General features: G+C 24.1%; 2 protein-coding genes across 5 annotated transcripts in view; both read left to right on the top strand.

Annotated features, from left to right (window-relative positions):
• The window catches only part of LOC122859387 (5-hydroxytryptamine receptor-like), a 43,811-nt gene extending 29,152 nt beyond the window's left edge, over positions 1 to 14,659 (top strand). For 2 of the 3 annotated variants that reach the window (XM_044162942.1, XM_044162943.1), the window contains exons 4-8: positions 9,492 to 9,635; positions 10,170 to 10,238; positions 10,556 to 10,642; positions 11,544 to 11,704; positions 12,742 to 14,637. In XM_044162942.1, coding sequence (XP_044018877.1) covers positions 9,492 to 9,635; positions 10,170 to 10,238; positions 10,556 to 10,642; positions 11,544 to 11,704; positions 12,742 to 13,204 — 924 coding nt within the window. In that variant the 3' untranslated portion in view covers positions 13,205 to 14,637. Of the gene's footprint in view, positions 1 to 9,491; positions 9,636 to 10,169; positions 10,239 to 10,555; positions 10,643 to 11,543; positions 11,705 to 12,741 lie in introns of all 3 variants that reach the window. The other variant, XM_044162941.1, reaches the window with a different exon arrangement.
• Positions 4,185 to 4,884, top strand: LOC122859388. Of its 2 annotated transcripts, none has more exons than XM_044162944.1 (2): positions 4,185 to 4,230; positions 4,304 to 4,884. In XM_044162944.1, exon 2 carries the CDS (start codon positions 4,327 to 4,329, stop codon positions 4,669 to 4,671), a length of 345 nt encoding a protein of 114 aa, XP_044018879.1. In that variant the 5' UTR covers positions 4,185 to 4,230; positions 4,304 to 4,326; the 3' UTR covers positions 4,672 to 4,884. The 2 variants fall into 2 exon arrangements, with proteins under 2 accessions (XP_044018879.1, XP_044018880.1); XM_044162945.1 differs by having other exon boundaries at positions 4,185 to 4,234; positions 4,306 to 4,807.
• Positions 14,660 to 14,686: the final 27 nt, after the last annotated feature.

The raw sequence follows: 14,686 nt of genomic DNA, 5'->3' as shown, positions 1-14,686 counted from the left end.
ATGTACATTGTCATATTTCAATGAAATCAGCTTTTCGAATTTGTTCATCCGTTAAATAATTATCAATTGAATACATTCAATAGCAATAACGCACAAATTTACTAACAATTTTCATTAAATATCTATTGGAAAATCAAAAATTTCATGGAGTTTATATTCAATTCACTGGCGAATTGATTAACTTACGCCTTTCACTTTATTGCCTTCTTTTTGTTATTTTTTTTTGTCATTTAAAAAAGTATTTATACACGAAAATAAAAGTAAAAATCAAAGGTAAAAATCACAGGTACACATTTTTTTATGAATGGAAAAATATAAACCAACAAATTAAATCATTATTTGTCTTCTTTTCATTCAAATTAAATAACTTTTAGAACGTTCCAACTTTTAAATTCTTATCAAGAGACTCAGCCCTGCCTCCCTTAATTTTTTTAGTAACTATAAACCTAAACACGCGTTAGAGCTTTCATGGTTATATGTGTTTTAAGTCAGGGGTCTACGACGCCATCATTTTTCATTTATTTTATACCATTTATTATGTTACTCATTGAAAAAAAAAAACTAAAGTCAGTTTCATTTCATATAAATTGATGTTTTTGTTTCCAATATAGTTTAAACTTTTTTTTCCATCAAATAATGAGAAAAATATAAAGCTCCAAAAAAGCTTGATACAACTTTTAACTAAAATAAAAATTTTTAAACTTAAATTTTCACAACTTGTGTTCGATATTCCTCGTCACGTCATCTGCTACATCCAATTTTTCTTTCATTCAGTTCGTGCTTGTACACTTGTATTATTTTTGTTTTCAGTTTTCATATATGTATTTTCATTCAATTATAGTATCACGATCATCACGATTTTATAAAGTATAAAAATTAATAATAATCTGACATGAGTTTGTTTTTTCTGAAGCTGTCATCACATCAGTTTTACTCTGCTATATTGAAAGTGAAATAAAAAACAAAACAAACATTTTTAATTTCGATTTTTAATAAAATATTAATAATTTTATTAACTATCTAAATTGTGCCTGTGAAAAGAAACACTTTAAATCATTTTTAACAGTATCGGTATAGATAAAGATATATAGCAAATCAAGCAGCTCTTTACTCAAAATTTATGACACCCTTTATCAAGTATATTTCATGTCTTTCGTTTATCAAAATTTGAAGATTTAAATATATTCAAAGAAAAAATAAAATGATGACTTTTTCGGTACATAAATCAAAGATTTTCGTTTGGGTTTTTATATAATATTTTTATGTATACTTAAAAAAAAAATAGAAATAATAAATTTTGCTGTACTGACAGGCGCAAACACTATTTTATAAAAGCAACAGGGTGCGACAATTACTCGCGGGCAAATAGCCGCGGTCATGACCGTGTTCACACATTTATCAAAAGATGGCGTTAAAAAAAGATTTAAAAAAAAAACGAAACACTGTAATTGATTTTTCACATTCAAAAAAAAAATTCAATAATTAATTAAGAACAAAAAAAAAAAAAATTATAGAATAAACAAAGCAACAATTGAGTTAAAAAAAATAAAATTGATCATTATTTTTTAATTTTAAAAAGAATATATTTACATATGAAAAAAGATGAGTAATATAAAAAAATTTATAACTAAAAACTTGACAACAAATTGTGCAATATTGTTAAAATAAAAGTTTTTTTTTTAAAGCTGTATAATATATCGATATACTAAGCATCTGGGTCAACTCAATTTCGTATATCTGATTCACTTGTGAAGCGTGAAATAATGGATAGGAGGAATATCTCAATAATGGATTGAAAATAAATAGATGTGCTCTTATCGTTAAAAATTTTGCCACTTGGCAAAGAACCACGATCACTATGCTGATCCCAAAAACAAATTGCATCTTTATCCTTTTGTATTATGTTAAATTATATAATGCCTATTGCAAGCTCAACGCTGACGAGCTTTTCTATATAACATATTTTTTTTTTATCTTTTTTTTTATTATGGTAAATGATGGCGTCAAAAATTCACAAACATAGCCCCAAGAGATGAAAAAAAATTTAATGATCATCCGTCAAAAATTTTACAAAGAAATTTATTTTTTTTTTTATATTCATTTTGTTTTTTTACTTTTTTAAAATATCGAAAAAATAGCCTGAGGATTATCGTTGAAATTGAAACAGTAGCTCAAATTGAATATGTGCTCTATATATATTTTTATCAAAACATGACTATATCATTTTCATGAATATTTTTCAGTGACTCAATAGAATTTTTAAAAATACAAAAATACAAAATTTGTTATTTTATAATAGCAATTGAATGAATTTTTGAAGAAAAAAAAATCACATTCAAAATACAGACATATATATTTTCAAGGATATATTTCATTGTGAAATTGAACAATTGTATTTGAATATAATATAAAAATATATATATGAAAAGTATTCGCCCATGAGAAGTCAAAATATCAAAGCAAGTTGTCGAGAAAAATAAATATGAAAATGGAAATATCATGTGTGTGTTTTGAAGCATGATTTTATTTTTAAAAAAACATGAAATGACATGTGCAGTAAATTTTTACTTTATATTCAACATTATAATATATTTTTACTATTATTTTTTTAAATATATTATTAAAATATTCAATAATTAAAAGCTGAAATGAAAAAGATATTAAATCACATTGGTACTTGTCAATCATTGGCATCGTTAATTATGATAATTTCATTTACCAAATATCAGACAGTATTGTTATTTTGTAATTGATAAATTATGGTAATTATTAATTTAATTAGTTAATTAAAATTTATTGATTATTAATTTAATATGCACAGTATTTCGATAAATTGACAATCATTTATTATCTCAAATTTCTGTTTATAATTAAATTAAATTTGATATCTTTTTGACATTTTTAATTATCTATTTTTAAATTATAATCTATAATCATTAAAATTACAATAGTATCATTTTTTTTTTCATAATAATTTCCTTTGATTTGAATAATTAAATAATTATTGATTTTATAAATAAAGAATGAATAAATTCATAAAAAAAATTGATTATCAGTTTATTTTTTCTCCACATTTTTGTGCGGTGTAAAATATATACTCAAGGACAATGTAAATTTTTAAGTAAATTTCTATTTAGATAATAGCTTCTAGTATATATTTATTTGTAAATGAAAGTACAGTCCAATACTATGAATGGACTTTCAAGTAGGCATGCATCAGTTATCACCATCATCAACACCACAACCTTCAAGCTCGAAACATTATCTTTTTTTATTTTCATTCCCCTATGTACCACAGAAAAAAATAAAATAAATGTATTCGCAGTTAACATCACCACTATATATCATTTGAGAAAAAAAAAAATAAAAAAAACAACGAACGATACTTATTCATTCTTACAATTTTATATTACCTTTTTATGTTTTATTTTTATACTTAGATTTAAATTAAAATAAAGATTAAAAAAGTAATATAATAGTATTAATATTATGATTAAGAGTTAATTAATAATATATCGAATAATTATCATTAAACAAATTAAAGCAGAATAAAAGAAAAAGTAATTGTTGATATTTGTTATTGTTACATGATTCACACACAATTGCTTTATTTAAAAAATTATATCAACAATGAAACTGTCTCAATTTTATTTGATAAATATCTAAAATAAATAAATTTTATCTTATCAATGTAATAATATGATAAGGTATATAAAGTTTACATAAATCATCACACTTATGAGGAAAAAAAAATGATAAATATTTTTTATTTATAAATGGTATTTGACAATGACTTTGTTTAAATATTTATTTTAACAAATTATTGCATTTTGTAATTATGATAAATTATGAATGAATTTTTTTCTTCAAGTAATGATTATTAATAAATTTTTAATGATAATTATAGTATTAAAAAAAAATTGATAAAAGCTGTTGATTGAATATTTGATTATTCGATAATTTTATAATGGTATTTCGAAAATAAAGAAGAAAATTTAAATGACAATGAATCATTACTGGTGATTCAAATTTTATTTAAAAAATATAAAACAAATTAATAATGTGCGTGAATAATTGTGATAATTAAAATAAATATTATTGAAACTGTGACTTGAATGAATCACATTTTTGTCATCGAGATAAAATAAAGAAAATCGTTGATATAAAAGAAGGAAAAAATTATTATTTTAATCACTTCTTCTTTGGAACTTAAACCGTAGAACACTTTAGGTAAGAATAAAATAATTTCAAAGCTTTTAAAAAATATTTCAAATTTAAATTAAACTGTGAAATTTAATTGCAGTGAAGAAAAATAAAAAAAACAAAATGCAATTTTTTGTTAAAACTTGTGTTTTACTTGTGGCAATTGGTTTGTCTCATGGACGACCAAGACATGGTGGACATGGTGGTTACAATATAGACATATCAGGTCAAAGAGGCCATGCACCTTTTATAAGTGGACAAACATATCATCAATTTGACAATGGTGTTAGAACAGAAGCTCATGGTCAATCTTATGATGGTGGTCGTCATAATGCAATTGGTGGAAGTGTAGGATATACTCATGAAATTACAAAAGATGTCAATGTTTATGGAAATGCTGGAATTGATAGAGGCTACAATGGAAAAACTCAACAAAACTATGAAGCTGGCATAGAAATAAAAATATAAAATTCAACAGCAATTTACTTATAAATCCACATGTATATTTTGCACATATTCAGTTTTTATTTTCGTGGTTTTTCTGAATATTTTTTAACAACATTAAGTGCATATATAATTTCGAAATTTCCACGATTAAAAATTTTAATTATTCAATATAAATAATAAATATATTCAAGTTTTCTTTTGTGTTTATAATAAAGTATACTTGCAAAAAATAAATCATGCAATTTTGTTAGAAATTTGTTTTTTTAATTAATGGATTAAACAATAATGATAATATCAATTTGATAAATGATATTATCTATTTTTGATTGAGGTAAATTATTTGATATTACGTAGGTGGGACGCTTCGCGTCACCTACGTATTGGATTTGTCTACCGAAAATTAAAAAACGCTCTCATTTCTTAAGTAATTGTCAGAGACACTTCGTATTAGAACCAAAAGAAGCGTATTTTCAATCTCTTTAATTTGTATATTTTCGATTTTTTCTCAAATAATTATTAAAGTTGCCAGAGCCAAAAATGTTAAAAACCTTTTTTTCTTTTTTTTTTTAAATATTAAATAACTTTTTATCTGTAAGCGTGATCGATTTAAACTAACAAAAAGTTTCCTTTTATTTTGATCTTTAAATCGCCGCTATTTTGAAAACGATATCTTTAAAACTCACGGAGTTATTAGAATTCTAATAGACAAATTTGATCTGGCTGTTTTTTTTGCCGATTTACATTGGAACCCAACATGTTTTGTGGAGATTCGACGCGCAGTGTTGGCAGCCCTGCTCACTCACACAGATGAATATATGTTTATAATAAAAATAATAATTTATAATAATAATAATAAAACTTATAATTTCGTAGTGTTGTGACTAAACAATATGATATTTTATTTGAAAAAAAAAAAAATTACACTAACTAATAATTGCACATAACCCACCGGAGTATTGAAAATTTTAATTTTCGTTATATATGATTTTTTTGACATGTTTTTATTGCAGTGTTATTATTTAGATATACATATAAAATTCAAAATATATCTATATTGATTGAATGATGTGTTATGATAACTTGAAAAATGCAGAGTTAATCGTTGTTTATTAATTTTTTTTTTGTTATTTTTTTCATGTTTTTTCTTTGTAAATAACAAGGTAAATAATGTGAAAATGTTCGAGGCCAAGTTGAAAACAAATGATGTATAGAGTATATACATATCCAAGTGAACTATATTTTAGTCTGGATAGAACGTTGTGCAATAAACCGAGTACTCAACTCAGCCACAAAATGACGAAAAGAGAAAATATATAACAAAGTGAATTTTAGTGAAAGCAAAAGAGAGAGATGAAATTTGTTGGGCCTACTTGTATTTCTCTAGCACTCTACAGGTATTCGGGATCGATCGATACACAGTTTTGCGCTTCCATTTTCGCTCTAATTTAATTCAAGCTGGGATTATTACAACGTTGTAATTTTGATTGAATGCATGTATGAAAAAAAATTGAAACTTTATTAATTCGGAATTATGATAATAGTAATATTTGAATAAAAAATTTAAAATTTGTTTCAAAATAGGATGGTAAATTGAATAAAATTAAACTGTGTTTATATTTAATTTTTAAAAGTTTTTTGCTTGTTTTAGAAATAACAAAAGTTTCTAGATGAAAAAAAAATTTAATTCTCAAATAAATGTAAGAAAATTTTTAATTTTACATAATTAGATTATTTTTATTTTTAAAATTTTTCATTTTTTAAATACAAAAACACTTTAAAATTCATTTTTAAATGTCGGAAAGTCAAAAAAAAAAAAATACTTGTTTGTTATTATGATGCCACAACATATGATAAAATATATAAATTATTTCCCTATCAGTTTGGCCAACAATAAAGTGCTTATACTATTTAAATTTTAATAAATTTCCATGTATTTATTATGTATATTTAAAAAAAAAAAAATTAAATTATTATTTTGAAGTTGAATTTATGGGTTTAAATATTTTTACATGATTTTTAATTTCACACAGTGCATGGTTTTATCATTAATAATGTAATTTAAAAAGGGTAGACTTTGAGGATGAAATAAAAATAATGATAATTAAATAATTATAATTAAAGAGGTGCAGATGTAATATTTGAACATGTTTTAAAAATAAAAAATAATAAAAAGCACTCACGTGACGAAAATTAATATTTTCAAAACTCCGGGGGTCCATGTGCATTGCTAATTAGTGTAATTGCTTTTTTATTACTTTTTTTTATTAATTTTTTTTAATTTTAAATTTTGTGATGTCCACGTTATGTTATCCAATATTATCTATACTTTTTTTTCGACTATCAATTTTGACAGATTCCAATGTTCATTAAAAAAAAATAAGTAGATGTGAAAAAATTAACTCTAAAATATCAATATTTCAGTCAATTTTCACGATAGAGAGCTCAAAATATCAGAGATTTGTATAGAAAAAGTTAAAACGAAACTTACAATTACTCCATGAATTTTGATTCCATTAGTGGTTTAAGAGATATTGAAGATTTACAAAAAAAAAACAAAATGAAATTTTTTACATTTATAGCATGATAATAATTATTTTTTAAAAAATCAAAAATATACAAACAAATACGATTTTTTTTGGTCATAAATTATAGACGGGAACATAAATAGAGCCGGGAAGTTCGTCTGTTATTTCAGTTTGCCGTAAGCACTATGGCAACATGGTGAAATATATAGTTAAAAAAAAGACGATCTGAACCTCGTACATGGAAAAAATGGCCTTATTTTTTTAGACCTCTTAAAAATGGCCTTATATTTTTGGCCTTTTTAAATGGCCTTATGTTTTGGCCTTCTAATGGTTTTAATGGTTTTATTTTTTGGCTTTAAAATGGCCTCATCTTTTTGGTCCAAAAAATTAGTTATTTAAATACATTCATTTTAGTTTAAAAAACTAACCATTTTTAAGAGGCCAAAAACATAAGACCATTTAAAAAAGCCAAAAATATAAAGCCATTTTTAAGAGGCCAAAAAAAATAAGGCCATTTTTTCCATGTACGAGGTTCAGATCGTCTTCATTTTTAACTATATTTTTTTTTGCCTACGGCAAACTGAAATAACAGACGAACTTTCCGGCTCTGGTCATTATTTAAAATGAACCGTGGGGACAACATCCGTAAAAACATGATATATATTTCAAAAGTTTAAGATATATATAATAATTTGTTATTAATAAATACAAAATATAATTATTAACTATTAAAATTATTTCAGATAATTTTAATTCATATTTATTATTATGTAATAAAAGTTATCAAGTCATCTATTTTCAAATAATACTTTGGCAAAGATTAATTATTTTACAATTCTGTATATGAATTTGACTTGAACATTTCCAATGTGTCTCTTTGGTCCCTAGTTGACAATACAACATTTGCGATTATGCCGTGTCGAGTAGTTTTATCGCCTGGGGAACACTACAAACTCCAAACTAGTGTAATTTCTCAAACTCACTTTAGTATTTGACTATAAACTGAAAGAAAAAAAATAATAAAAACTAAAATAGAAATAACGAATAGTAAGATTTTTCCAGTTTTAAGATAAAATAAATAAAGAAACAAGAATTGTTTTAAACACTTTTAAAATACCTTTCGTTAAAAAATTAAAAAAACTAAAGAAAAAAATTATTGTCTACATTTTTTTTTCTTATTATTCAATACTGCAGCCTCTGAGTTATTTATATATCAATGTGCGCAATATAAAAATCTGTTGAATTAAAATTTAATTGAACGAAGTGAATCGTTAAATTATTTCAAGACGAATAAACAAAGCAAATATAGAATTTAAAAAATAATAAGGCAGAAAAAAAAAAAGAACACAAAACTAATAAAATCGGATAAACTTCGAGGATTATATCAAATATGTTTTATTTATATTATTTTTATATTTATTTAAGTCAGCATGTGGTTGTTATTTGTTAAATTCAACTGAGAGAAATAAACGTCAAGATACTCTCAGCCCCTAAAATTGTTTGAGTAAATCGATAACATTAATTGCCTTTCTCTAACATTAATGATTTGCCCTATACTATTTTAACACTCTTGAGACCATGTTAATTTTCTCACCCTTTTTTCATTAATCTAATTTACCATTAGAAGGGAAAACTTTGTTACAATATATATTTCAATTTATATCATCGAATTGAAGAAATTCCGTTTTTTAATTTTCGAAATTTCGAAAAATTTTTGTTTGAAAATTCATGGAAGAATTATTTATCTAACACTCTAAAAATTTCTCAGCGATTTAAAATTTATTATTAATTAAAAGACGTATGTTAAATGTATTAAAAGTGAATAATAATTTTCAGCATGATCAATTGTAACGAGGTAAATTTCTAACGGACTTTTTCACCTTTAATTATCAAACAAATTAAAGGAAAAAAAGCTCAAGTCGATTGAGATACGTCTGTTTACGATTATCAATTGGTATTTACACTCTTTTGAATCCCTTCTTTTTTTTTTGTTGTTGAAACAACGTAGAAAAAAAGGATAAAAACACTGTGGATAAAATTTAAAGATATCTTTTCTTACAATTGAAATAAACTTTTATTTAGCAATTACATTTCTTTATCTTCAATACAACGATATATATAATAAATTATAAATGAATTAAATTTATCTTTGTTCCAAATAAAACTTTCTCTAAATTCTAAAAATTTAATTAATTAAATTAACTGTCTTATTTCTTTTTAGAACCAATAAATAATTGAATAAACAAATCGTATTTATTTATTATTATTTTTTTTATTTGTTGTAGCCAATTGAATTTTTTTGAATTTGTATTACAGATAAATTCGGGATGGTCACTAGGACCTGGACTCTGTGATATGTGGACAAGCAGTGACGTACTTTGTTGCACCGCATCAATACTGCATCTTGTGGCAATTGCGGTTGACAGATACTGGGCTGTAACTGATCTCAATTATATACAGGTAAATCCCTACTGGCATTATATCATTGTATATTTACCACAAACATGTTTACTTTATTCGTTTGTAAAGATTGTTTTTTAAATTTTAAAATGTATTTTCTACAAGATACTAAAAATTTCTTCTATTTTATTTATATAAAGAAAAAATAAAAAGATATTGATTATAAGAAAAATAAATTAAGTTTTTTCATGGTTATTTAATTAAAATTTAAAATAGTTAATGAAAAGATTCCGATTTAAAGTCCCAAGTGAAAGGAATTGTATTATCAAAGACGTTAAAGCAATAATAGAATGCACACCCTTCAATACTACTAAAATTAAAAAAGTGTTGGTCGTTCTCTGGGGGGATCATGTGGCAATCAATACTCATCAATGCTCACAAACTCCCTCATTTTCTCTTATCGACCATCCAATAATGAACAATATTAAAAAAAAAAGTAATGTCATTTGATGAAGAAAAAAATTAAAAATATAAATCTTTCGATATTAAAAACATGACGATATAGTAAATAATTTAAAAAATTTTTTTTTCAAGGCAAGAAATCCTAGAAGAATTGGTATTTTAATTACAGCAGTATGGGTTGTTGCATTGGGAGTTTCATTGGTGAGTAAATAAAACGACAAATAATTAAATTTATAAATTGTTTAGAAATTTTTTATAAAATTATTTATTAATTTATAAAAAAATAATTTTTAAAATTTCAAAAACATCGTGAATATTATATTTTTAAAATTCTTCGAATGTTAAATTAAAATTTACTGATATTTTTACAAAAAAATAAATAGAATTGATTATTTAATAGTATTTTAAAATTTCAATTAAAATTTATAGCTCTATTTTATCATTAAAAAAATGATAAATTTTCTATTTTTTTATTTGACAATAATGTATATATTTTTTTATAATTTGAATTTTTACAGGCACCACAACTTGGCTGGAAAGATCCAGGCTATATGAATCGTATTGCCGAGGGCAAATGTCTTGTTTCACAAGATCCAGGTTATCAGGTAAACTCCACATAAATAAAAATAATAAAAAACAAAAAAATGCAATGTCCATACAATCTCAATAATGGTGTATCATGCAATATCGTTGAGATCTATTGTGATGACAATGATTCTGGACAATCAGAAAATATTTTTTTTTCTTTGTTCCTATTAACAGCAATAGCTGGGGTATTTCATTCAGTAAATTCGGGTTGAAATATTAAACCATACTATCATAGATATTCGAGAGAATATTACGTCTCGATAAGAACACAAAAAAAAAAAAAGAAAAAACTAAAGGGGAACAATAAGCAATAAGGAGCAAAATGATGAGGCGCTATTTTCTTTTATTAAGATCGTGAAGACTTTTATTCTCAATATCCAAAAAATAAGTTGACAATCATTTTTGATTTGCCAGTATGATTTCATTACGATAAAATATACAATTTTTTTTATTTTTATTTTTATTCATTCATTTTTTATTTCTTTATAAAAAATTGAACAAATAAATTCATTTGTTAGGCTGAATATTATCTATTCATTTTGTGATATTTATTCGTTTATTTGACTGTATTTTGTATTTGATCATCGTATACATCTGGTATATCTTGTCTGACATTATTTGATTCTACCGCTTCATCAACACCCAGTAGATATGAAGTAAAATTGAATTTTTTGTTTGCCGTATACTGTAAAATTGAGTTAACTATTCCTTTCATGAAACTCTGAAGAACATTTAGAAGTGTTATGAAGATATATCTCAGCTAAACTTAATATACACCTTGGAAAATATATTATAGTTATCAATAATTATCATTTAAACTCTAAAAAAAAAATACATACAAAAAAACTCTTGCAAAATTTTAATAATTAAATTATTTACTGTTTAAAATTTGCTTTTTTTCATTATTATTATTTACAGATTTTTGCAACGTGTGCTACATTTTATTTGCCACTGTTGGTTATACTTTTGCTGTATTGGAAAATATTTCAAGCTGCAAGAAGACGAATTAGAAAACGTCCAGGTTCAGCAATTCAAGTACCACGTGAAAGAAGAGGAATTCTTAGGCTTGTTTCACGAGGGTTATTATTATTTTTTTATAAATAATATTTAAAAATAAAATAACTAAATTATTCAAAGATTAAATTATAACTTTTTATAAGGAAGGAAATAAGTAAAATGAAAAAAAAAAAACAATTTAAATTCACTTTAAATATTTAAATGATATTTTTACATTTATTTTGTTGAAGATAAATGTAAAAATAAAAATACGAACAATAATAAATGATTATTATTAGAAAATCTCTTTAAATCGGCATCGCGTCAGATAAGCACATCCGAATTTAACACATTCGAATTTTACACATTAATTAAACACATATTATTTACACGTTCAAGAATTACACATAAATAAATAAACACATCATAATTAAACACACGTTATTTTACACATAGATTATTTCATATTTTTGAGTTACACATTATAGAATTTGAGTTACACATGATAATTAATATTATAGCTTGCGAGTTACACATGAAATATAATACATATGATTGCGTTACACACCGTTAAAGAAGGTTCTACCTTGCCTTTCTACCTTGTCGATGAAATCTAGGGAATTCTTTAAAGGCATTTTACGTGTAAAAAATTGCCCAGGTTGTATCAACAAGATAAAACTGCAAGGTAAAACCTTCTTTACCGATGTGTAACTCGATTACATGTATTATATTTCATGTGTAACTCAAATTCTATAATGTGTAACTCAAAAATATGAAATAATCAATGTGTAAAATAACGTGTGTTTAATTATGATGTGTTTATTTTTTTATGTGTAATTCTTGAACGTGTAAATAAAATATGTGTTAATTTTTTATGTGTTTAATTAATGTGTAAAATTCGACTGTGTTAAATTCGGATGTGCTTATCTGACGCGATGCCTTTAAATCAACATCTGAAAAATGTGTTGTTTAAAATTTTTTTCAAATTTTAACATTTGAGCTTGCTATTATCATTTAAAAAAAAGTATAGAAATATTTTTGTATTAAAAAAATGCTAAAGTTTAATTTTCTTTTCTCATTGTTCAATTGTATTTTGTTTTTTTTTTTTCCTTGTATACAGACCGAGAGAGGAATCAACAGCATTTACAATAACGCGAACAACACCAGACAACTCATCAGCATCACCAGAAAAATCATCATCAAATGGTGCAAATTTAACACAATCAACAATAATAACAACACCAATATCAACGACAATAGTAACACAAGGTTCACAACCCCATATAACAACAGCTAAAAAAGCACGTGAAACAATGGAAGCTAAACGTGAAAGAAAAGCAGCTAAAACATTGGCAATAATAACTGGTGTTTTTATAGCTTGTTGGTTACCATTTTTTGTTGTTGCATTTGTACAAGCAATTTGTACACCTTGTACACCACCAGATTTAGTTGCTAGTGTTTTTCTATGGCTTGGTTATTTTAATTCTACATTAAATCCAATTATTTATACAATATTTAGTCCTGAATTTCGTCAAGCATTTAAAAAAATGCTCTGTGGTGGTTCAAGACATGGACCACGTTGACAAAGAGTCCAACAAAAAAATACTAGTTGAATAAATAAATTTAAAATTTAAGCCAACATTTAATAATAATCAGAAAAAAAAGGTGTGATATTTTTTTAGTAAAAAACATTCTTTTATAGATTTTTTTTTTTCTTCCAATTTATTATTTAATTTAATTTTTATCTCTTTAAAAATAATTATTTCTTAAAAAGATTTAAAATAAATAAATTGAAACTTTCATTCGAAGTTTTAAAGTTTTAATTTTATTTTGTAAATTTTTTTTTTTCAAATAAATTTAATAAGTTTTTAATCAACTTTTATATTTTTTTTCTTTATATATATATATTTTTTTTTTTAAAGAAATTAATACATAGCTAAACTTTTTCAAGATATATTTTATAAGCATAATTATTTTTCATGATAAAATAAAAAAAAAAATGATAAAAAAATAATATAAAAGTTGCTCAAGGACTGATGATAGTGATAATATCTTGAAAAAAAGCTGAATCGTCTTGTTAACCACAACTTTTGTAAAACTTTAACAAAACTCATTCCCATGTGTCTACCTTGTTCGTGTTTTTATATCACCGACTATTTTTCTATTCCATTGAGCATTTGTTTTATTTTTTATTTATTTCATTTATTTTGACACAATAAACTACGCTTGTGTTTTCTCATCGTTTTAACCGTAAACCCTTTTTATTTGGATTTTTTTTTCTGATCAACAAACTTACAAACAAGTTAGTTTTTGTCCTGCAAGCTCAACAAATTATCCCATTAGTATTGCGAATCGTGATGTCAATTAGATAAACAATACGACTGGGTGTGTCTTACCGACAATTAGTGGCTCAAGGAAATCCATAGAGGGACAAAAAAAAAAAAGCTCAATTTGCTGAATGAAATAGACAAACAAAATTTGCTGATATTAGTTTTGTAATTCTCAATGGGGATTAAATTTTTTAACTGACATTTTCTTACTGATTATTGTCTGGCTAAAAACTTAATTATACTTAATGAGTATTTTTTTTTTTTATCATTTTTCATTTGACATGACCATTATTTTATTTTATAAATTATTTTCTCTTGTAATTAATTATTTCATATCAAAAAAAATAATAGAGGGTTTGAGGATTTTTTAAATTATTGTTGACATAACTTCTGGAACATTTTTCAATATCAAGTTTTCAAATAAAAAGTATGTGTACAAAAAAAATATATGAGAATAGAAATGAAAATGTTGGAAAAAAAAATAAATAAGAAATCTATGCTGTCATCACTGAATTTATCTGCACTTTTTACGTCAAAAATACATGTACACTTTTTGTTGCTAAAAAATTTAACACTTGAGTTTTTTTTTCTACCTATCGTCAGACCAGTTTTTACGATCTTGGATGCACTATTTCCACGATTTACGGAGTAGCTAAATGTCATTTAAAAAACAACACACAAAAAAGAAGAAATAAAAAAAAATAAAAATACTGAACCTTGAAAAAACAAATAATA

The sequence above is a fragment of the Aphidius gifuensis genome, linkage group LG6 (assembly GCF_014905175.1).
Source record: "Aphidius gifuensis isolate YNYX2018 linkage group LG6, ASM1490517v1, whole genome shotgun sequence".
NCBI lineage: Eukaryota > Metazoa > Arthropoda > Insecta > Hymenoptera > Braconidae > Aphidius > Aphidius gifuensis.
The sequence above is the reverse complement of the archived record's forward strand: the minus strand, read 5'-3'. Positions and strand labels throughout refer to the sequence as shown.

Excerpts from the sequence above, each read along its gene's own strand:
- LOC122859388 (XM_044162944.1), top strand. The coding sequence starts at position 4,327 with ATGCAATTTTTTGTTAAAACTTGTGTTTTACTTGTGGCAATTGGTTTG.